A 23,467-nucleotide genomic window follows, 5' to 3' on the forward strand; every position below is an offset into this window, starting at 1 on the left:
ACAAGAAATGCTTGAACCCAGGACTTGAAGATTTGTAAATGACTGTTGTTACCATATGGTTATCTGTGTTCAAGTTCAATATGGGGCTCAGTAGCCACAACTAGAAACTGACAGAGCACCCCACCTCCCCACCAGAGGTGCCACAGAGAGCTGGTTCTGGGTAAAGACTCAAGGATACAAAGGGTGGGGGGGAAAGAGGTGGCTCCGCTAGCCAGGGCTTTAAAGAACAACGTGGCTAATGCAGAATCACAGGCCCAATCCATAAACCCCTTCCACTACCTTGTGAGTGCAATGGGGTGGGGCAGTTTCTCCCTCCCCCACCCCCATTCACCCCTTAGCCCCTCTGCTTACAGGGCTAGATCTTAGAGCAATGCATTCTCTTCAGTTCTGAGCAGAGAGTGAGAGAGCGCGCCCTCGAGTAAGAGGAAAGAATAGGAATGGAAGGGGGAGTAAGCCAGTGTGAAACTGTCTCAAGTCTATATATCTTAGAATGGCCCTAGGTCCTATCACTGAGTCAATACTGAGCGATAAAAAGTAAACAAAACAAGATCATACCCAACAAGAATTTACAGTAGTGATTTTACAGAGATATTCACCAGAATCACTGGGGGAGCCTCTTCAAAATGGATCCAGCCAGGTTCCACCCAGACCCAAAATACTACTGGGTTAAAATTTATAGGGAAAAGAAACAATAGTGTTTTCTGAGTTCCAGTAGTTTATTTTGAGTTGCATCTGTCTATCTGCTATCTGGTAATATCTGGAAGAAACTGATATTAATAGTGGACTCTCAAATTCTACATATGCCAAATATATCTACAGGAAGAAAAAGAAAAATTCAAACATCTCCAATGATCTTTGTAACCTCAGGCTTTTATCTCAAGGATATTGAACATGGTGTTTAGAAGTTTAGAATGGGAGTACAGGAGTGATCACAATACATCAAAAACTTTACGTACATTTTGATGAGTTTTTCTAGTCCTTCCTTAGTAAATTTAGTTTTCTATTTTTGGAGTACATAATCACGTGCATACTGCTTACAGCGTCTGAGCACTTTCCTTAAGATGCGTCAAAGTGTCAAGGGCTTCGGGAGAGCCTCGATCAGTTCCTGCAGACCACTGTGTACTTGCTATTGACTTAAAATAGGGCCACAGTTCTTACAGTTTCAGTGTTAGGATCATAAACACAAATGACCACCTGAGACCACAGAGGACCGGATATGAGCTACTTATAGTAAAACTGAACCAGAAACAAGAATAGCAGGAAAGCTGCCTATTTTCTTGTAGTGAAGTCCTTTGAAGTAAACTATTTATTAAACATTACATTACAGTGCTCAAGACAAAAATCTTTGAAGGCAGGTTATCCTACTCTGCACAGTGGCCCACTGCTAACGAATTACTTCCTTTTCCTTTTAGATTTTGTTTTTCCATTTGTGAAACTGAAACCTGGATTGTTTTCTTCCATCTGTGAAACTAGCTGGCACCAAGCACCACTTCTGGCAATGATGTCAATCTATAGAAAAGCCATTAAAAACATACACCTCTCACCATCACAATGTAAGAAGATGTGCTCATCAAGAAGTTGTTATATAAATATAAAATAGGTAACTAGTTATGCTCTGTAATGACTATATGGGAAAAGAATCTAAAAAAAGAGTGTATATATGTATAACTGATTCACTTTGCTATACACCTGAAACTAACACAACATTGGAAGTCAACTGTACTCCAATCAAAAAAATTTTTAGAAGATTAAATATGAGGAAGATAATCACAGAAGAAAACAAAAACAAAAGAAGTTGTTACATAAAGTTCAGCACCCTAACATAAAACTAGGTTACAAGAAATGATGAAATAAAAGGGATAAAAATGGCAAGAATTCAAACAATAGGATTTTTTTAAATTTAAAAGCAAAACTTATCTACTGCATTTCATGTTTCAAAACTATAGATGAATATGACTTTTTTCAACTAGCATTTTTCTACTTCTCAGTAAAGCCCCCTGGATATACCAATATCAGTTGCATCTTAAAGAAATATTCAAAAGAAGAGCAAAAGGGCAATATAGTTTATTTTTCCAAACCAATCATTAACTTAAGAATCTTTGCCCTTAATCAACTATACTCCAATATAAAATGAAATTTTTTTAAAAAAAGAATCTTTGCCTGCAGAAGGAGTACTGGGAAGTGAAACTCTCATTGGGCCAACACCTGTGGAAATACATCCCGGATGCAATGGTCCAGCCGTCTCTAGCTCAGCACGTGCTAAGGAGAAAAGGACATCGGCATTGCTGGACATGTGACTGGGTCTGTCTCAACGTGGCGGGAACAACGGGAAGCTTTGTAAAATCTAGAAATACATCAAAGGGCTAATGCAGATTAAGCTCTGCTCCTTTTTTTCCTGAAAGGCTCACTTTTGTTCCTAATATAAAGACTTAGATGGTATTTCTTTAGATCATAAAGCAAGTTGTACTTTTAATGATGGATTAAAAATTATAAAAGTAAAAGATGGCTTGTTCTCCTCTGTTCTTTCTTTCTTTTTTTTTTCCCCCCCCTTTTTAAGTGATGAATGCAGAAAAAGACCAGTCTGGTCCAAATTTATCTCTTGCTGACCTTCAGGGATGTTGAGTAAGCCAAGCATGATGTTAGTACAAAGTCAAATTTGGATAATTTAGTCACCTTTTTGCTAATTCTATTATTAGACACATTAGGTAATAAATAAAAAATAGCACCTATGGTATATTTAGCTTTAAAAATAGTATGAATCTTCACTCTAAATTAGTGTAAAGTAAAATACACTGTGCTTACACTGGTCTTTTAAAATAGAAAAGCTTGTTATAGCAATAGAATAACTATTACTAAATGGATTAGCACTTTCACCAAGGACAACAGAGCTCGCTGGGCTCCCTACACAGCCTGCCGCCCTACAAACTTCCCTAGATCTGCACCCACTGCCAGCCAGACAGCAAGCACTCCTCCTGTTCGCCTTGGGCACGCAGGACTCCTGGCCTGTCCCTCCCCGCTCACCGGGACCTGCTTTATCAGCTGTACTCTTTCTTCCTCCCAACCGGCTCCTTCTCCTCAGCTGGACAACAAGCTTGAGTCTCCCCTGACCCCTCCTCGTCCCTTCCGGCTCCCCGCTTCCCTGAGGCAGGCCTGCCCTAGTCGTCACCAGTACCCTCCACTCTCGCCAAGTCTGCTGCAGGGCGCTGTCACCCCGCCACTCTACCCAGCTGACGACCTAGCTGAGGCATCCACACACTAGATATTCAGGGAAAAGGACTGTGTTATAGAAATGTTCATATTAGAATGAAGAAACAGAAAACAAGTCACACTGAGTGAGTTACAGGCTGTAGGTCTAAATTAGTTGCCCTTGGGAAACAGCTGTGGCAACTAGAAAGTTCCCAGGATTATGCTTCATAAAGGCGAATAAAACTTTACTCCTGGGTATGAAATATACTTCCACAATACTAGTCAAATTTACTGAGTGATTACTTTGTGCCAGGAACTACACTAAGTGCCTCACCCGCATTCTCTCGTTTAATTCTCACAACAGCCAATGAAAGAGATGCTGTTATTATTACTCTTATTTTACAGACCAGGAAACTGGTCTTAGAGTAAATAAAGCTAAGATCAAAGAGCCAATCAATAAGTGTCTGCCTGACTTTAAAACGTAGGTGCCCTCAATCACCATCCGGTAAATTACATTTTAAAAAACAGACTTTTAGAACAGTTTTTTAGGTTTAAGCAAAATTAAGCAAAAGATACAATTTCCTATATACCCCTTGCCCCACACATGTATAACCTCCCTCGTTATCAACATGTAAATTACTTTTTGTGCACAAACAGAAGGGGTATACATAATTGAAGTAACAGATATAGAAGCCAACATGAAATTTAAGAAAGGAAGCAAGATCTTTACATGTGTGGAAAGAGACTTAAGACAACAGAATGAAAAAATGGCCCTTAACTTTAAAAAGGGAGAATAAAGTGACAAAACATCAGAATCCAAAGGCTTCACTCCCCCTATTTAGGGACTTCCCTGCCCCACCCCTAACAGGGTACTCTGAGAACTGACCTCAGTGTCCTCCAGTTTTGCCACGAGGAGCTACGAAAGGTGATTTTTGTGGACATGCCAATATTCACTTACTACACTGTGTACACCAGCTGGTTGCCATTGGATACCTATTTGTGATTCACACTTCTGTCCTACTGAAATTGGTCCACTTCCCTAGAACCTAGATAGAACATGGTTTGGCACATAATAGCACCCAACAAAAACTTGTTGAGTGAATGAATGAATGAAAGAATGAACGAGGAAATGGATCACAAATTTCCACAGCTGTGCAAAATAACAGTGCAACATAGACAAGGACTTTTTCCTCCAAGCTTCTGCTAATTTCGAACTAGTGACTTGGAAAGATACTTAATATGTTTTTTCCTTCTACACAATATTAGTGCTAATTAAATACAGTGTCAGTTATTACAGCCCTTACAAACACATGTAGGTGGTCTACAGAACAAGATTAATACCTAAATGACTAAAGAAGTAAAGCACTGGTATTTGAAGCGTTGACAAATATTTTCACTATCTGAGTTTCCAAAGCAAAACATCAGTTCACAGGCAACAAGAGGGGAATGCTCAGGAATGTGCAAAAAATATTATTAGTTGGTTTAAATCTCAAAACGTTATAAGATGCCTATTAAAAAATTATACGAGGGCTTCCCTGGTGGCGCAGTGGTTGAGAGTCCGCCTGCCGATGCAGGGGACACGGGTTCATGCCCCGGTCCGGGAAGATCCCACGTGCTGTGGAGCGGCTAGGCCCATGAGCCATGGCCGCTGAGCCTGCGCATCCAGAGCCTGTGCTCCGCAACGGGAGAGGCCACAGCGGTGAGAGGCCCGCGTACCGCAAAAAAAAACCAAAAACAAACAAATAAATAAAATTATACGAACAGCATTAACTTTCTCTTTGATGCTGGATATTCTTTTTTCCTCTCTTTATGTAATGACCTTCCTGCACAGTATGTGCTACCATTAAAAAAAAAAAACAAAGCCTAGGGAAATAAAAGGAACTGCTTGCTTAATATAAAAAACATTTTGAGGTGCAGTCAGCAATGTATCAGAAAACATATAATAATTAAAATTATATGTTTTGTTAGGGGTTAAGTTTATTTTAATAAACAAAACAACTAATACACACTTTTGGATACTCTTGCATTTATCATGAGTTCTAGGGAAAAGGAGGAATCCTGCATAGAAAATATTTTAAAATGAGTCCTGTCCTCATACCTACTAGGTGGCTAGAATCAAAAAGACATTAGATGTCAACTAGACTTACTGTGGTGATCATTTAACAATACATACCAAAACTGAATCATTACGTTGTACACCTGAAACTAGTATATCAATTATATTCCAAAAAACACAAAAAGACAGTAACACATGTTGGCAAGGATGTGGAGAAATTAAATAACTCATACATTGCTGAGGGGAATGTAAAATTCCCCTCAGCAATGTATGGGTGTAGCTGCTTTGGAAAAGTCTAGCAGTTCCTCAAAAAGTGAAACACAGCATTGCCACATGACCCAGAAATCCCACTCGTAGGTATACACTCAAGAGAAATGAAAACATACATCCACACAAAAACATATATAAAGGAATGTTCATAGCAGCATAATGGGTTGGCCAAAAATTTCGTTCAGGTTTTTCGACGTCACGAACTTTTTGGCCAACGCGATATATAATAGCTTTTAAGACAAACAATGCAGATGTCCATTCTGAAGGAAAAATTGTGGTATATCCATAAAATGGAATATTATTTGGCAAAAAAAGAATGAAGTATTGATGCTACAACATGTATGAATCTTTGAAAACATGCTAAGTGAAAGAAGCCAGTCACAAAAGACCACATGTTGCATGATTTTGTTTATATGAAATGTCCAGAACAGGTAAATATATAGAGGCAGAGAGTAAGTTAGTGGCTGCCAGGGGTTGACAGGGTTGAAGGAAATGGGGAATGCCTGCTAATGGGTTTGGGGCTTCTTTTTGGGGTGATGAAAGTGCTCTAAAACTGATTGTGGTGATGGGTGCACAGCTCTGTGAATAGACTAAAACATACTGAATTGTATTCTTGGAACAATGGGTAAATTGTGTGGAATGGGAATTATATCTCAATAAAACCGTTTTGTGTGTGTGTGTGTGTGTGTGTGTATGTGTGTGTTTTAAAGGCTTCAGAGGCAGCCATTTGAAAATTCTCTATAAATCAAGCACCTATATTCCAGCCAGATGCAAAAGGTACAATTAGACACACAGGCGAAGAAAACAGTAAACATGCAAAATATCTACAAAAGCAACAACAAAAATAGCAATGTTGTAATAAATGTAAGTATCTGCTCCTAAGGGCAAATACTCAGAATTATGTAGTAAGCAGGGTGTTGACAATTCCAGTCAAAAATAACTACTTTTTACACATATAAAAGAACAATGTGAGTCTGTACCTTGGAAATTCCACTTAGAAGTCAAATGAACTTATCTGCATTTGAAATTGAAGAACAAAAGGTTTAGTTTCTAACAGTTTTGGCCTATTTTAGACAGACATTTATTAACTATTTATTAAAATGCTTTAGCTTGAAATACTATAGGCACCAGAAAGCAAACACATATGAGCAATTCAGTTCTACACCTTCTGTTCAATAAAACTCGCTTCTCCATGGCAGGGGGTACAGAGAACACTACCCAGGGGGTTAATCAAAATTCCCTTAGAATAATTGAAAAGCATCTGCATTTTCCCCCCAGAAACCACACAAAAAAGTCCCAGTAAGCAGAACATATAATCTTGACCATTAGCACTGAGCCTGTAGCAGCACAATGTGCTGTCCCCAGAAATCGAGTGACAGGACACAATACCAGTACGTGATAAGCCAGTGATGTCTGCCCGCATGAGACCCAAGGAAAGTTTTAAAAAATCAAAACCAAAAGATAGACAATGATAATAAGTTGCACATGTGATGTTCTGCTACTGCTGCAAAGCCAACTGCACATTGTGACAAATGTAATCATTCTCAGAGCAGGAACGGTGCCAGGAAAGACCTTGGAGGTCACTGACCTCGACCTTTCATTTTACAACAAAGAAAACAGGTTTAGGAAGGTCACACAACCAGTTTAAAAGCATTACTGGGGCTAGAAATGAGATCTTTCAGGGCTCTTTCTGTTAAAAAAAAAAGAAAAGAAATTTTCTGAGTATATATACTACAGAGGGTGTTACCAAAGAAATGGAAGATTCTTAGGAACTTCCGAGAGCCGTGCTGGTAAAACTCCACACAGAAGTGCTATACTAACCACCTATGAAAGTGCACGACCATAGAGTTTTGGGGACACTCAAAATTTAAATCCAAGTGATGTGCACGTCAGCCCAAGGGAAGGAGAACTACATTCTATACAGTATAGGTCCGTGATGAAGGTTTGGGTAGCTGCAGCCTGACTGACTGTGCGGGTCCTTTCTTCAGGAAGATGACAGTAGCGCTAACGCACAGAAAAAGGAGAAGGCAAGGAGGTGGGCCCCGGAGGGTGTGCTGGGTGAAGGTTAGAAGTGATTTGCAGGTTTCAGCACAGCATAGGTACACTCAGTCTGCCTTCGCTCTTGTTAGCATGTAACCCAGACCAGCTCTAAAGTTATTCTAACTAACTAGCTTCCTAATTATTCTAGTGCCACCATTCAGTCAACACTCTGGAGGGCAGGTTTAAAGATCTGGTCACTGGAAGAAATCTCCCTCACCTCAAATTAATATAAACGCATTCTGGTTTAGACATCAGTCTTCGTGAGTTTAGTTACTGGACATCAGTTCCCCCGATTCTGTTACCAGGTTCTCTGTGTATTAATCATGTTTTTTAAAAATTTTCTGTATATCTTGGGGGCCTTACAGGCCTGAGAGCGCCTGCCCCCACCCAGGGCCAGCTAACTCCTAAAGACAGTGACGCTCTCATATGCAACCAGCCGCCCGCTTTATCTAACTCACACACCAAGCCATGGTTTCCTGCCCCAAATCACCCTAAGGCCAGGGACCAGACAACTAGAGACCACTCCTAGAGCCCAAAGCCTACCGACATTATTCAAACTAGCCAATCCTAAACGGTTTACCCTGCCCTACTTGGCCTTTCCTGCGGAAACCCCAGTAAAGGCTCCCACCCATGCTTTCCCCTCATTCCTTTTTTGTTTCCTGACCCGGCTGGTGCTTTCCCAGTGGCCCTGTGTGGCATGGGGGACCCCCTTCTCTTAGGAGACGTAAGTAATAAATTCTTTCAGTAGCATTAACTTCTCTGTGCTGGCACTAAGTCACCTTTATAAATTAAAATCCTGCAGGCACATTTCAGAACCCCCTGCCAAGTGAAGACCAGGCCAGCAGACCCACTGAGGGCCAGGATGCAGACTGCACAGAGTGGAGGTGGGGGGAAGTTATCAATGAGGGGTGAGGCCACCACTCTCACCTCCTCACAAGCTGGCCTTCAAACCACAAGAGCTGCCAGTTGGAAGATACAGGCTTTGTCAAAAGCTCAGACATGCTGTGTGCACATGTGGATCACACAGCATGTATTTATATAGGTTTATTTTCAACAAATTGATACAACAATATCTAATTGATCGTTTACTCTAAGTAGCTGTGGCATTAACAAAGATGATCCAACAAGAAAACTCTGATGGGCGAGCGTGAACTATAAAAAACTTTGTTCTTTTTGAAAAGAAATGTAGGTACAATCAAGAATATAAAAAACCAATATCAAAGGCCTTTGGATCATAACTGCAGACACTGATTAAGAGAAAACTTCATTTATAAAATTGATATATTGGTCAAAGTTTTGTGAAGACACAAATGTACACAAAAGGGTCATCAATATTAGGAAAAAATAGTAAAACAATATATATGACATACATGTACATGGGGCCCAGTTCTTCCTCTAGTATAATCAAGACGCCTGCAGTTCTTTCAATTTACAAAGTAAGGCTTCATGAGATAACACAGAATGAACAGGGTGGAATAGCTGTGGGCTGCTCATCCAGGGGCATGTTAAAAGAGTAAGTCTGCAGAATGTTACAGAGCTTTGTGAAGGGCTGAGGACATGGTCACAGACGTTTATATGCCCTTCCATAATTATTGTCTGGACACAGACCCTTTGGCACTACTGACATTTTAAGTCAGATAATTCTTTTGTAGGGGACTGTCTTATTTATTGTAGGATGTTTCAGAAGCCTCCTTGGTTGGTGATGCTCACAATAAATTTAACGACATTTGCCCATTAGATTCCAGTAGCAGCCCACCACTTGTAACAACCAAAATGTCTCCAGACACTGCCAAAGGTCCCCCAGGGAGCAGAATCAGCGGGTTGAGAACCACTGGTTTAGACTTGCAATACTGCAAAATATCGCCAGGCAATCTATATTTCAAAACCCACCTGCGTTATTCCTAAAATCCTTCAAGGGGACTCAAAGTTTGGTTGAATAAAGTAGCGGAGGGTAGAGAAACAGAGGTTAAATACTTAAACTAGAACAATTAATCTTTCACGACACATGTTAACATGTATTCCACACCCCAATCACCTTAAGTGTCAGCTGAGGTCGTCTTACATTCTCACTGAGAGGAAAGGCTTTATATCAAATGTATATCAAATTACCATTTTAATCTACTTTTAATATCTACAGTAGTTACCTGGATAAAGATTACCTTTTCTAAGAGAAAGCCCCCGCCCTCGGCCCCAATATGAAACTAATTCACAAGGGGAAGCTGAAGGACACAGACCTTCAACACTAGCTGTTAAGCGGCTGGGCTCTAAGTTCAAACACAGAAGAAGAGGAGGGTTAGTCCCCCCACCTCCGCACAAGCTGCTCTCCACCAGGTAGCCAGGAATCATACGGAAGTGCGAAGGGCCACGGGAGGACCTAAATCCCAGCCACGCACGTGCTGGTGTGAGGAAGCCAAGGTTTGTTGCCAGGTCCAGGTATGACATTATGGCTGCCCTCACCGTACAAGCCATTCTGACAAATCACAGCAGAGACATCGCTTCATCCGTGAGGTGGGAGGCATGCTGATGATCTCAACGGTTGTGGGAAGCAAACGAGGTGACCAGCCGAAAGCAGCAGGCTTACTGCAGGCGTTCTGGGCACGTTGTCTCCCGGCCACCAGGGAAGCCCCACCCCAGTTTTAAAAGGCCACTCTGCCGAGCAGCTGAGACAGGAAAGGGGTGGTCTGAGCTCTAGGACACAGTGGACTCCAAGAGTGACTGGTAGAACGTACACATGAATTATCTCCCCACCCTTAAATGAGGCAGGGCTTCCACTTCACACAAGGTCACTGGGCAGTTTCACGTGTCCCCTGATGCTTTGTAATTACCTAGGTAATTAACACTGATTAGTCATTACCTAGTCATTACCTCAGCTGTCCCCCACAATCTTGAGAATTTACACCATACAAAACATATGCCAGCCTGGGAAAGCTACCTCTCAGAATACATACCTGAGCTACTAATGACTGCTGGACTTTCCCATGCCTTGCCAGGCATCCTGCCATATAGCTTCCACACACAGGGCAAGTGCCACAGAATACTACAGAGCTAGGCAACTAAATGCTAGCTGAAAAAGAACAGAAAAGTACTTCTTCACCGATGCCACTGTGAGGTGATGCATGTAACATACTCTACTTGATGCATCTCACCAGGACGATGACAGGCAAAGTGGAGCCCATGGAAGAGCAGTGGCTTCTACAATCAGGTAGTAACTGTACACTCTCGCTGTGGACTCAGGATGCGAGGGTCTTATGTGAACAATAACAGTACAGCTATTCCAACGGTTAGAAGGATCTGAATAAACAGAATGCAATTACACAAACTAGAACTTGGCCTACCTTTCAGGAATGGCTGTCCAGGACAGATCTGGTTTAAGATAAAATATGAGGAAGACTAAGAACAAGTAACCCACACAGCCAGTAGTCAAGCATGTTCCTAAGTCAAATCAAGCATCAGGCTAGCTACAGTTCACTGTTATTTTCTTTGCATAAGGCATTTGTGTAGGTCGGGATGTATAAGCATGTATATATAAGACCTTGTAAGCTTCAGGCCACTGAGAAGTATCACATTTGTTCTAGAGAGCTCATCTCTAGAACATTATATTTATTAGTGAAATGAGAAAAGGAAACTCTGAAATCCCAACTACTACATATAGTCTAGGCCAGTGGTTCTCACCTAGGGATGATTTTGCCCCCTCCCTATTCCCAGGGCCATTTGGCAATGTCTGGAGACAATTTTGGTTGTTATATCTGGGGAGGTGTTCTGGCCTCTAATTGGTAGAAGCCAGGGAGGCTGCTAAACATCCCATAGTGCACAAAGCAGTCTCCCACAACAAAAAATTATCCATTTCAGAATGTCATTATTGACAAGATTGAAAAACCCTGATCTAGGCCAAAAATAAAAATTGTCACTGTCCTGTGGGTCTAACTAAGTCTTGGAATAATTCAGACTAAACCTAAAAGACTGCAGTTGATAAGAAAACTTAAAAGATACAGTTGATGATACTATGGATTTAATCATACTTTAGGTCCTATCATGTCCCTACCTGATTAAAAAATATATATTATGAAAACATAATCAATTATTTCAAATAATCAAATGCTTGTCCTATCCTCTTAGTATGACAAGAAACAACCAGAACATTGCTCCTATGCTCCACTCATAAGACCAGTAATACAATGTAGTTTTTGGTATCAATTTCCTAAACGAGATACTAATTCTACATTAAGTGTGAAAATATACTCCAAATCCTAGTCCTGGGCTACTTTAAACTGATTTTTACAAATGCAGATCCTTAGGCCCTACTCAAATCTAGGGAATCAGCTTCACTGGAACCTGGGGATTTGCATTTTCAGCAAGTTTGCCAGGTGATTCTTACACATGCTCAAGTTTGAGAACCACTGTCTGACTTGGCTTCCATGAGAAAGAGCTGCCATTTCCACATCATTCTCACCATAAGGTAAATAACAACAATCAATTAATTTTATTTATGTATGAAAGATCAGCAATACGTAGTACTACACCACAATGGCCTTAAATGGTTTTCCTAAACTAAAATCTTTTCGAAGTGAGGCTGGTTTATGAAGTCCTATAAGCACCATCGTAACAGGGCCTATATCAAAAGTATGTTGCTTTTCAAACGCAAGACACCAAAGCCAAGGCTGTTCTTGGTGAACTTCATTATGCTTCAAGGAAGCAGATGTTCTTAAGCATCTTGCTGCCACAGGTGCAGGTTTAAATACGTGCTTCATATTTAGCATTCAATGACAAATGGTATGCTAACTGTGTGAGGCGGTCAGAAATCATAGGGTGAACAAAAATTAGACTTTCCAAATAAAACATAAGTATTTTCCTTCTGAATATTTTGGTAGATTGCCTACCAAGTGTGATCTCAGTTGAGATTACAATTTCAGATGACAGCATGTCTCCAAAGCAAGCAAGAAAAAGGAGGGAAAAAAGCGAGGTAAAATGACTGCAAAGGGAGAGTGTATTCCATATTTTCAGGGGCTATAAAAATAGTTGAGCCACTATATGCTAAGTTCCTACTATTTTCAAACATTTTACCAACATTTTCTTATTCAACCATTACCAATTCCATGAAAGTAGATATTTTGCTGATGAGAAAATTGAGGACCAGAAAGGTTAAGTAACTTGTTCAAACTCACAAAGCTGGTAAGTGGGAGATATAAGATTCAAACACAAGAAATCAAGCTTTATTTAGTATACCTCCCCCAAACCCCTCACCTCAAAATTCACTAACATCCTGGTAGTTTACAGAAATTTCTTGTGAACATATAACTGAGTAACTGCAAATATTTTAAATTGACAACATTTCAAAGAGTGTTGTGTGTGTAATTTTTACAACTAACTCTAAGATGCTATATGGCCTATCTTGGAAACTGAATGGAATCAAACAAGCATTCTAAAATCCTAAAGCATCGCACAAATGTAAGGTATTCTGTTATTCATTAAAATCAATTTTAGTTTGAGGATCTTTGGCAGACGGCAGCAGGATTTTGAGATACTATGAAATAATTAGAGACACCCTAGGATACTGTGAAATCATGATTGAGGTGAAATCATGATTGAGGTTGCACTAAATTGGCTTCAATAGCCACACATAATAGAAATGATTTGGACAATAGATAATGTCATTTTAAAATGATTATATTAGAGATGCTAGACGCCTCCCCCGGATGTGGGCATTGCCCAGGGGTCCATTCTGGGCCTGTCCCTTCACCATCCCCTCAGGCGACCTCACCTACTGCAGGCTTCAGATATCACCTCTTCATGCCCACAAAGTACCCACTGGCATGCTCACCCTTCATCATTTTCCCTGTCTTTCCCTTACATCATAGAGGCCCCTCTGGCATTTCAAACTTAAAATGGTCAAAAACCCAATTCATTATCTATTCCACCTTTCCTCTTGTGTAATCCTTCCTTCCCTTCCTCCTCTTTTGCTCCCACAGTTAACTGCAGCGTTTACACACATCTAGAAACCTCGGCATCATCTTCACTTCTGCCTAATACATAAAACTAGACTCTGGATCCTTAAGAGGAGACTCTCAAACGGACCTCTTCTTTATTTGCTCACTCTCTCGAGATCTCTTTAAAATCAAGACAAAACAAAATACACCTCAGGTGATACTGAGATTCTCTTCTTTCAAAGTCTAAAGAGTAGTCCAATCTCCTTAGCACGGTCCTGCAACACCCAGCTCCTGCCATTCTAGTTTCATCTCCCACACAGACCTTTGCCACCTGCCTGCCACCCTCACTAGCCAACCTGCTCTTCCTTAAACCCACGGGCAACCTCATGCTTCTCAACCTTCATTTATTCCCTGTGCTTTCTCCACCATCATCACAGAGCAGTTTCTGAACATGCTGTCTCAGGGACTTTGCAGATGCTGTTCCCTTCTATCTGAAATGCCCTTCCCTGCCTGCAAATTCTATTCATCCTTAGAGTCTAAGCATGAGCTGGACATATCCACTGGGGAGCTTTTCGCAATTCCCCCATTTCCTTTTTCCAAGCCCCAGAATACCTCTCCCTCATACAAACGTCTATTATCACTCTCATCACACTCATATTTCTATATCCTCAGTTGACAGTGGGTCACTGCTGGCAGAGATGTCTTTTTCCTGTGGATTGCCAGAACTCAATGTCATCACGTAATAGATGCTCAATCAATGTGAGATGACCGACTACCATGACTACCAATAAATGCCAGGCTTTATGTATGCTCATTAAAAAATGTAAGGGGCTTCCCTGGTGGCGCAGCGGTTGAGAGTCCGCTTGCCGATGCAGGGGACACGGGTTCGTGCCCTGGTCCGGGAAGATCCCACATGCCGCAGAGCGGCTGGGCCCGTGAGCCATGGCCGCTGAGCCTGTGCGTCTGGAGCCTATGCTCCGCAACGGGAGAGGCCACAACAGTGAGAGGCCCGTGTACCGCAAAAAAAAAAAAAAAAAAAAAATCAGGGAGACTTCATCAACCCTCCACAAAACGTCTAGCCTGTGGCCACCACCTGCTTTCTATGGCTGGAGGGGAAGAGGGTCAGGAATAAGGACAGCTTGAACCAGTGGGGATGGAGCCCTGTGTGTATAGGGTGGAAGTGGCTGTCTGATGAAGGCCCTGGGGTTCTATGCTAGACACTTCCCAGTCCCCTCTCTTTTCCCCATCCAAGGAAATTAGGACCAGTGCAGCTTGGTCTTAACTGCACTTAACTTGGGTTAAGTGGGGCAAGTCCCAGGGTTAATTCAGTCAGATGTCCTGCCAAGGGGTAAGCACACAGGGAAATAGGCCTCCGGGTAGCTGCAAAGGCTAGGACATGGGACCACCATGCAAGAAATCCCAATAAGCCATCGTGCCCCTCCTGAAACCCCAGTGATACAGAGAAAGGGATGGAACAGAGAAGGGAGAAAAAGGCAAATGAAGACTAGAGATGAGTCAGACATGTAAAGAGAGGGATTTATAAGGTACAGAAGACCAAAGAAGTTCTCTGGATGCTTATTTTTCGAAGACAATAATAAGCGAAAACGCATGACATAATTTACTTCTCAAAAGAGTACTGGTAAAGAAAAACAATAACAAACCTAGTTCATTTTCCAATTATTTGGATTTTTAACAAATGGGAGTTTACTCTCTTAAAATTCCATATCCGTAAGTGAGTTTTCAGAAAAAGTAAAACTTTTTGATGGTGTTCCTGTATCTATAAATATGAATGATGCAGATTTTGGGTCCTATGATATCAGATGACAAGATTCAGCCCAAGCTTCAGCTCTTGCTAATTAAACAAATCAATTAAGAGACTACAGTTGCAACTGTGTAGCTGCTGTTCTATAGTAGCAATAACAACCCCAGGGGGAGGTCTTTTACTACATTAAAATGCTGTCCTCCACAACTCCATCTGATATTATTAGAAACAGTTATTTGTGTCTTGCTGTCATATTAGTAGCAAAGGCAAATTATGGAAATATGCAGACCAGAATGGTCCCAGTATGAGATCAGGTTGGGTTTTCAGCCTCCAAGGGAACAATTGCTGAAATTCCGAAGCTCCCCAAAGTTCTTTAATGGAACTGATAAATCTATCAGCACAGCATCCATTTAGAAACTAGGTAAGGGTCACGTATTTACATACTTTCCTGCTAAGCTGATACAATTCAACTAGATGAATTATCATATTAAGTTTACCCTCCTGAGTTAAACTGATGGAGTTCAAAATTGTTTTCGATGGTTGTCATTAATCGCTGTTACTTCGTGAATGCTTACTTTGAAATCTTATTGTGCTAGTGTAACAAGGGTCATATTAATACCATTCTTCATGGTAAATCTTTGTAAAACATGTTTATTCTACAGATATTGTTACTCAAGCTTTCAAGGCTAATGAGAAATAAAGTATATTTATTATCAATAAAAACTTAATTTAAAATGTACAGTTTGAGATTTAAACTAGCTTTAAGAACTTCAGCATGATTTGGTTTCATTAAGATCTCTGGCTAAGCTTCAAAGACATATAATTTGATAGTTCCTCAAGAGTCCTTGGGTAAATGCCAAAAGCACAGCTATGAAGAAGCTGCTCAATGTAGTCGAAGCTTATTCTCTCTTTCGGGCAATATGTATTGTTTTCACAAGAAAAAAAAATTCCGTCTTACTGAGATATATGTTTGTCTTAATATTACGGCGTTTTAAAGATTATGGAACTTTAAAAAATTAAATACAAACAATGATTGCAATACAAGATTTGGAATAAAACAGTAACTTCTGCATTCTTCAAGTCGTAACAAAATATTCTTCCTTATTGTGAAGCACAGTTCAAGTAAGGAAGTCGGGTTACGTAAAATACTGGACCTTTTCCACTTCTCTGTGAGCTTATACTATCTGACATACACAAACTCACAGCTTCACCAAAAAACATGCAAACAAAACAAACCCAGACAATTTACTATTTGAAATAGGCACAGATATCCTGGAAAAGTTCTGGGGTATGTAGCTCTACCAACTAAGTGTATACTGTGAACTAAATGTTTGTGTCCCCCCCCAAATTCATACGTTGAACTACAATCCCCAATATGACGGTATCTGGAGGTGCCACCTTTGGGAGTTAATTAGGCTTGGATGAGGCCATGAGTGAGGCCTGGCAGGAGAGAGGCAAATGACGAGGCCCTGACGCCTGTGCCCGACACGTTTGAAGAAGAGCAACAAGGTCGGCTGAGTTGATGTGTATTTTAGAAGGATCACTTTAACTGCTATATTAATGATAAAACAGAGAGCAGGGGTGGAGGTGGGAAGACTGGCTGCTGCAAGAATCTGGACAGGAGATGACGAAGACTCTGGTCAGGATGGGGGGCAGTGGGAGTGGTGGACGAAAGAGGGGAATCAAGGAAGGAAAAGACAAGGTTTTAGCTTAAGTTGCCATTTTCTGAGATAGGAAAAACTGCCTGGAGAAACTTTATGTTGGTTTGGTTTCTTTGCAGGTTGTGGCTATCAAGAACTCAGTTTTCAGTATCTGAGCCCTGAGAAATCTATTGGAATCCAAGGAGAGATATCAAGCAGCAGAGACAGCATAAGTGCCCTTTCTAGCATGAGCACAGAGGTACAGAAAAACCTTCATGTAATATAATTCCAGGTAGTTGTGAGAAAGAATGACATGGATCTTTATGTAATGACTTAGAAAGATATCCACAATTTATTCTTGCATGAAAAGATGTATAAATCTATTTCTGGAAGCATATGTCTATTGTTAAAAACTTAAATACCTCTAGGGAATAAAATGAATACTTCCGTGATGGTTTATTTTATGTGTCAACTTGGCTAGGCAACAGTATTCAAATATTTGGCCAAACATTATTCTAGATGTTTCTACGAAGGTATTTTTTTTAGATGAGATTAACACTTAAATCAGTAGACTTTGAGTAAAGCAGATGACCCTCTAATAATATCGGTGGGCTCATTCACTCAGTTGAAGAAAAAGGACTGACCTCCCAAGCAAGAGAGAATCCTTCAAGCACACTGACTTTGGACTTGAACTGCAACTCTTCCCTGGTCTACCCTGCAGGTTTGGGACTTGCAACCACAATCACGTGAACCAATTGCTTAAAATCAATCACTCAATCAATCAATCTCTCCCTCTGTAATATATAAAAATATAATACACACACACACACATGGTGTTGGTTCTGTTTCTTTGGAGAAACCTAATACAATTTCTTATAACATGCATTTAAATAATATTTAAATTTCCTAATTAAAAAAAGAAGCATGTGTAGTACTTATTAATCAGAAAAACAAGAATAACCACAAGTCTTAGGAGCAATACTTAAAAGTTTACATCACGTCAGGCAGGTGCCTATACATATACTTTAATATGTAAACTTTACTACACCTCTATACATATACAAAGCACACAGTAAATGCACATTAGTACTAATATCCTTCCTATCTCAACAGCTGCAAAATCACTCTTCTTTTGATCTAAGCCACAGGTCTGTCCTCTGATATTCTCAACACACGGACCTAACAGAAATACCCAGTGTGAATTTACAACCTGAACAAGGTACCCAAAGGACATGAACAGACATTTTACAGATTATAAATGATACCTAGCAAGTGAATACATGGAGAAATATTCAAATATAATACCAATAAGCAGAGAAATGCTAATTAAAACAATAAGGTACCTTTTTCAACAAATTATTTTGAAAATTATAACTAATACTGCTAATATGATCATTATAAACCTATAAGTAAAAATAATAACTATAAATTAAATTTATTTTCACCAGGTAGAGTTAAATAATTTTGACTCAGTTTCATTAGAAATGTGGACTCGAAAGCACCTAACAAAAAAAGCTAGAAGGAAAACTGAGCAAAAACAAAACAAAACATATACAGAACAGAACAGCAAGGTCACGATTTTCTTTGGTTTTTGGCCATGCCGCGCATCTTGTGGGATCTTAGTTCCCCGAACAGGGATGGCACCCCGGCCCTCGGCAGTGAGAGCACAGTCTTAACCATTGGACCGCCAGGGAATTCCCAAGGTCACTATTTTCAAAAACATCTTTTTTTTATAATATGTTCTTATTTTTATTAAAAATGGGGAGAAAGTCCCCAGTGAAAAAAGGACTTAAAAGACTCAACAAACTACAGATAATTTAAAAAACCATTTTGTCTCTCATAAGAAATAGCTAAAATTACTCTGTCATGGAATCTTTTCCCACACATTAAAGAACCCATTTCTTATACAAAGACATCTCATTTAACAGCAAAACAAACCCATGAGGAAGCCAAGTCCAAACACATGGGCTATAACTACTAGTCAATCACTTTTTCTCTCTGTAAATTAAGAGAATATAAAAAATAATAATTCTTTCACACTTACCACGGTACCAAGAAACTGAATGCTCATGTTGCCACCTGCTTCTCGAGAAAGACACTGGGGGGAAAAAAAAAGAGAGGTATAAAATGAATTTTCATCCATACAAAAACATGTACATGAATGTTCATAGCAGCATTATTCCTAATAGCTGAATAACCCAAATGTCCATCAACTGATAAATGGATAAACAAAATATGGCATATTCATACAATGGAATATTATTTGGCCATAAAAAGGAATGAAGTACTGATACATGCTACAACAGAAGTCAGTCACAAAGGAGCACATATTATATGATTCCATTTAACATGAAATGTCCAGAAGAGGCAAATCCACAGGGACAGGAAGTAGACTGCTGTAGTTTGGCTCTTCTTAGTAGGAAAACTCTCAGCCACCTGGAAGACTTCCAGGTTGTCAATAACTCCTCAGGCCCCAGCTAGCACAGGCTACAGGTATTATCTTAGTCTGCTGCCTAAGAATATACCATATATCACATCTTTTCACCAGTATAGATTACTTTACATCACTTTGTCAAAGAAAGGACTAGAAGAATTTTCTGATGACCCAAAGAGCTAGGGGGAATAAAAATCGAAAGCTGGAGCTTCATGGGCCTGTTGGCAATTAAGGAATGGAAGTAATGAAGGTGTACATAAACTCTGGTGTGTCCTACTAAAAAAAGGAACACGTTCCTAACTCTAGAGCAGGAGGCCGGGTGGGAGAGACTGCCAATGCCAAGTTCAGAACGGTTAGAAAAGGTAGTGGATTCCATGGATGCATTTTTTTTTTTTTTTTTTTTTTTACTTTTGGCTGGTTGGGTCTTCATTGCTGCACGCGGCTTTCTCTAGTTGCAGCGAGCGGGGGCTACTCTTCATTGCGGTGCGCGGGATTCCCATTGTGGTGGCTTCTCTTGTTGTGGATCTTGGGCTCTAGGCGCGTGGGCTTCAGTAGTTGTGGCACATGGGCTCAGTAGCTGTGGCTCATGGGCTCTAGAGCGCAGGCTCAGTAGTTGTGGCGCATGGGCTTAGTTGCTCCATGGCATGTGGGATCTTCCTGGACCGACAAGGGCTCGAACCCATGTCCCCCGCATTGGCAGGTGGATTCTTAACCAGTGCGCCACCAGGGAAGTCCCGCATTTTTTTTTTAAATACATGTTACGTTTTTTTATTTTTGTTTTTTAATTTTATTTATTTGGCTGCGTCGGGTCTTAGTTGCAGCATGTGGGATCTTAGTTGCCCGACCAGGGCTCGAACCCGAGTTCCCTACATTGGCAGGCGGATTGTTAACCACTGAGCCACCATGGAAGCCCTATTCTTGATTTTTTGAGGACCCTCCATACTGTTTTCCATAGCAGGTGCACCATTTTGTAATTCTACCAAAAGGGCACACAGGTTCCAGTTTTTCCACATTCTCACCAACACTTGTTATTTTGGTTTTTTTTTTTTGATAGTATCCATCTTAACGGGTATGAGGTGATATCTCACTGTGGTTTTGACTTGCACTTCTCTTTCGATTAGTGATGTCAAGCATCTTTTCATATGCCTGCTGCCCATTTGTGTATCATCATTGGAGAAATGTCTATTCAAGGCCTTTGTCCACTTTTTAATCAGGTTATTTAATTTTTTGTTGTTAAGGTACAAGAGTTCTTTATATATTCTGGATATTAACCCCTTATTAGATGTATGACTTCCAAATATTTCTCCCATTTCACAGGATGCCTCTTCACTCTGTTGTGTCCTTTGATACACAAAGTTTTTAAGTTTGATGTAGTCCAATTTGTCTATGTTTGCTTTTGTGCCTATGATTTTGGTGTTATATCCAAGAAATCACTGTCAAGTCCAAAGTCATGAAGCTTTTTGCTTACATTTTCTTTTAGAAGTTTTATAGTTTTAGGTGTTACGTTTAGGTCTTTAATCCACTTTGAGTTAATTTTTGTATCTAGTTTAAGATAAGGGTCCAACTTTAACCTTTTGTATGTGGCAGACCCATGCTAAAAGAGAAAATCTACATGAATATGACTATCAAATTTATGTTTTCAACTCCCATTTGTCTTCTGAGTTCGAGACTCATATAGTCAACTGTTAACTGGACATCAACACTTGGATATCTAATGCACATATTAAACCTACCAAGTCCAAAAAGAATTCTTGATCTGCCTCCCCAAACCCGCTTCTCCCCTAGCCTTCCCATCTCAGTAAATACTACCATCATTCACTCACCTTTAATTCTTTAACTTCCTTCATACCCAGTATCTAATCCACCTGCCAATCTTTTCTGCCTTCCCTCAAAAATATATGTCAAGTTGTTAGGGGAACCACTGACCAAAACCCCCCGCCCTGGCCAGGCAAGATAGTAACCACTTGCATGAGTTATCTTACAACAGAAGGTCCTGGTAAGAAATATGGAACTGACAAGCTACCACCAACCAGAAGAATTCAGGAAAGGTCAAAAGGAGAGAGGAGGCGCCAGTCCCTATGTCCTACCAACCTCCCAGAATCCTCCTCGCTGGAATCCATTTTGGCTGAGTGATGCGCGCCACCAGGAAGGACCCTGAGTCCGAATGTTTGGCCAGAGAGAACCCAGAAACTAACCCCATGTCCATAAAACCCGAGAACGTGAGCCACGTGGCAGAGCAGTTTGCCTGGGTTCCCTCACGCTGCTGCTCTCTGCCCCCAGGCGCCCCTTCCCCATAAAGTCTCTTGCTTTGTCAGCACGTGTGTCTCCTCGGATAATTCATTTCTGAGTGTTAGACAAGAGCCCACTCTCGGGCCCTGGAAGGGGTCCCCTTCCTGCAACAAAATTAGTTCACTCCAAGCCATCTCCATTGCTACCATCTTAGTCTAAGCCAAGGGTTGGCAATTTTTTTCCCCAAAGGGCCAGATTTTGCTAGATTCTTCTCTTGATATTTGCCTTTAGCATAACATATTGTAGTCTAATCATTTCCAGTTGAAGGTTGAGTGGAAGATCCTCAATTGCACAGTTATACAGATTTTGAAATATGGAAATTTCTTTTGCTTTTGTAAAAATGCTGCTGGAACTGTAGTCTACTTCTTGCTTTAATCTTTTGACAGCCTAGGGCGTATAAAAAGCAGCTTGCCATTAGTTGTGACCCAAACATTATTTGTCAAAATGACTTTACCACAGTATGCATCTTGCATGTAAATGCTGTTTTGCCTTGCAATTTCCGGTTGACTTCATTAAGAAACATTATCAAGTTTGCGACACAAACTAATTTTCAAAGCCATTCAATGTTTGACGTTCCATAATAGTGGTTGAGGACAGTTCTTTTTTGTTCAGAAAAATTTCAGTCTTGGTCCTGCGTCAAAAAAACCTCAACGAACTCCTAAGCTACTGAACTGCTGTGTGACAGGGGCAAATCAGGGCATTACGCTTCTATGTACAATAACAACTCCAAAAGCAGCCACGGACAGATGAAAATGAATAAATGCAACTGTGTTCTGGTAAAACTCCATTTACGGACCTGAAATTTGAATCTCATATAGTTTTCATGTGTCATGAAACATTCTTCTTCTTTTAATTTTTTCCAACCATTTAAAATGTAATGCATGCAAACTTTAAAAAACCAGTCAACTTGTGAGCAGTACAAAGACTGGCAGTAGGCTGGGTCTGGCTGGCTCCTCGTCTAAACCATCATCAGCACCTCTCGTGTGGATGACTGCAATGATCACACAAGCGACTTCCCTGTCTCCACCACTAGTCCCCTGTGGTCCATCCCTCCTCACAGCAGTAATTTTAAATCACATCATACCATTCTTCTACTCTAACCCTTCAAAAGCTTCGCGATAGGAATCGAATAAAAACCAAATTCCCTGGCCTACGAAGACCCCACATGACCTGGTCCCGGCCTATCTTTGTCCACTTAAGGAGACACTGGCCTTCCTCCTGGCTTCCACACAAACCAAACGTGTTCCTGTCTCAGGGCCTTTGCACGTGCCATTCCTTCTACTTGGGACTTTCCTCCCCCAGATTATTGCATGGCTTCCTCCTACTCCTCACAGGTTGCAACTCAATGTTAACTATTCAGAGAGGACTTCCTAACCCTACCTAAAGCTACTTCCTCCTAATTGCCTTCTATGAATTATCCTGTTAAATTACCTTTTTAACATGGTCACGTGTTTGGTATCTACATCCCCCTGCTGCAGTGTAAGTCTTGGTCACTGCTGTATCTCCAGAGTCTAGAACACTGCCTAGGTCGTATCAGAATTGCCTTCTATGTAAGAGACGTTAAAAAAATATAACAGTTCCTTTTCCTTACCCTACGTGGGTTGGACTGATTCCCAGGCAAACAGAAGTAATTTTGCAATATGTAAAATGGAAACAGGTTTAGAAACTTTTTTTTTCACATTAAAGATACAACTGAAGTGTAACAATGAATACGGAAACCATAGATATAAGTACCAATAAGTTACCCTTAACTTTGCATTCAATTTAAAGCAGGTTAAAATTACGTACATAATGAGTATCAGATATTCCCCCACCACAGCTACCAGTCTGTATATGTGCACTGAAAGAAAGAAAGAACCCAAACCT

The 23,467-nt window shown here is 40.5% G+C and overlaps 1 protein-coding gene across 2 annotated transcripts in view; it reads right to left on the reverse strand.

Annotated features, from left to right (window-relative positions):
* PCCA (propionyl-CoA carboxylase subunit alpha) overlaps positions 1–23,467 on the reverse strand; it is a 352,118-nt gene that overhangs the window by 44,118 nt on the left and 284,533 nt on the right. For both annotated transcript variants that reach the window (XM_022576840.3, XM_089899400.1), the window contains exon 21: positions 18,923–18,976. In XM_022576840.3, coding sequence (XP_022432548.1) covers positions 18,923–18,976 — 54 coding nt within the window. The remainder of the gene's footprint in view (positions 1–18,922; positions 18,977–23,467) is intronic.

Source organism: Delphinapterus leucas, chromosome 18 (genome assembly GCF_059928025.1).
Source record: "Delphinapterus leucas isolate spDelLeu-1000000601 "Yukka" chromosome 18, BTC_Dleu_Yukka2, whole genome shotgun sequence".
NCBI lineage: Eukaryota > Metazoa > Chordata > Mammalia > Artiodactyla > Monodontidae > Delphinapterus > Delphinapterus leucas.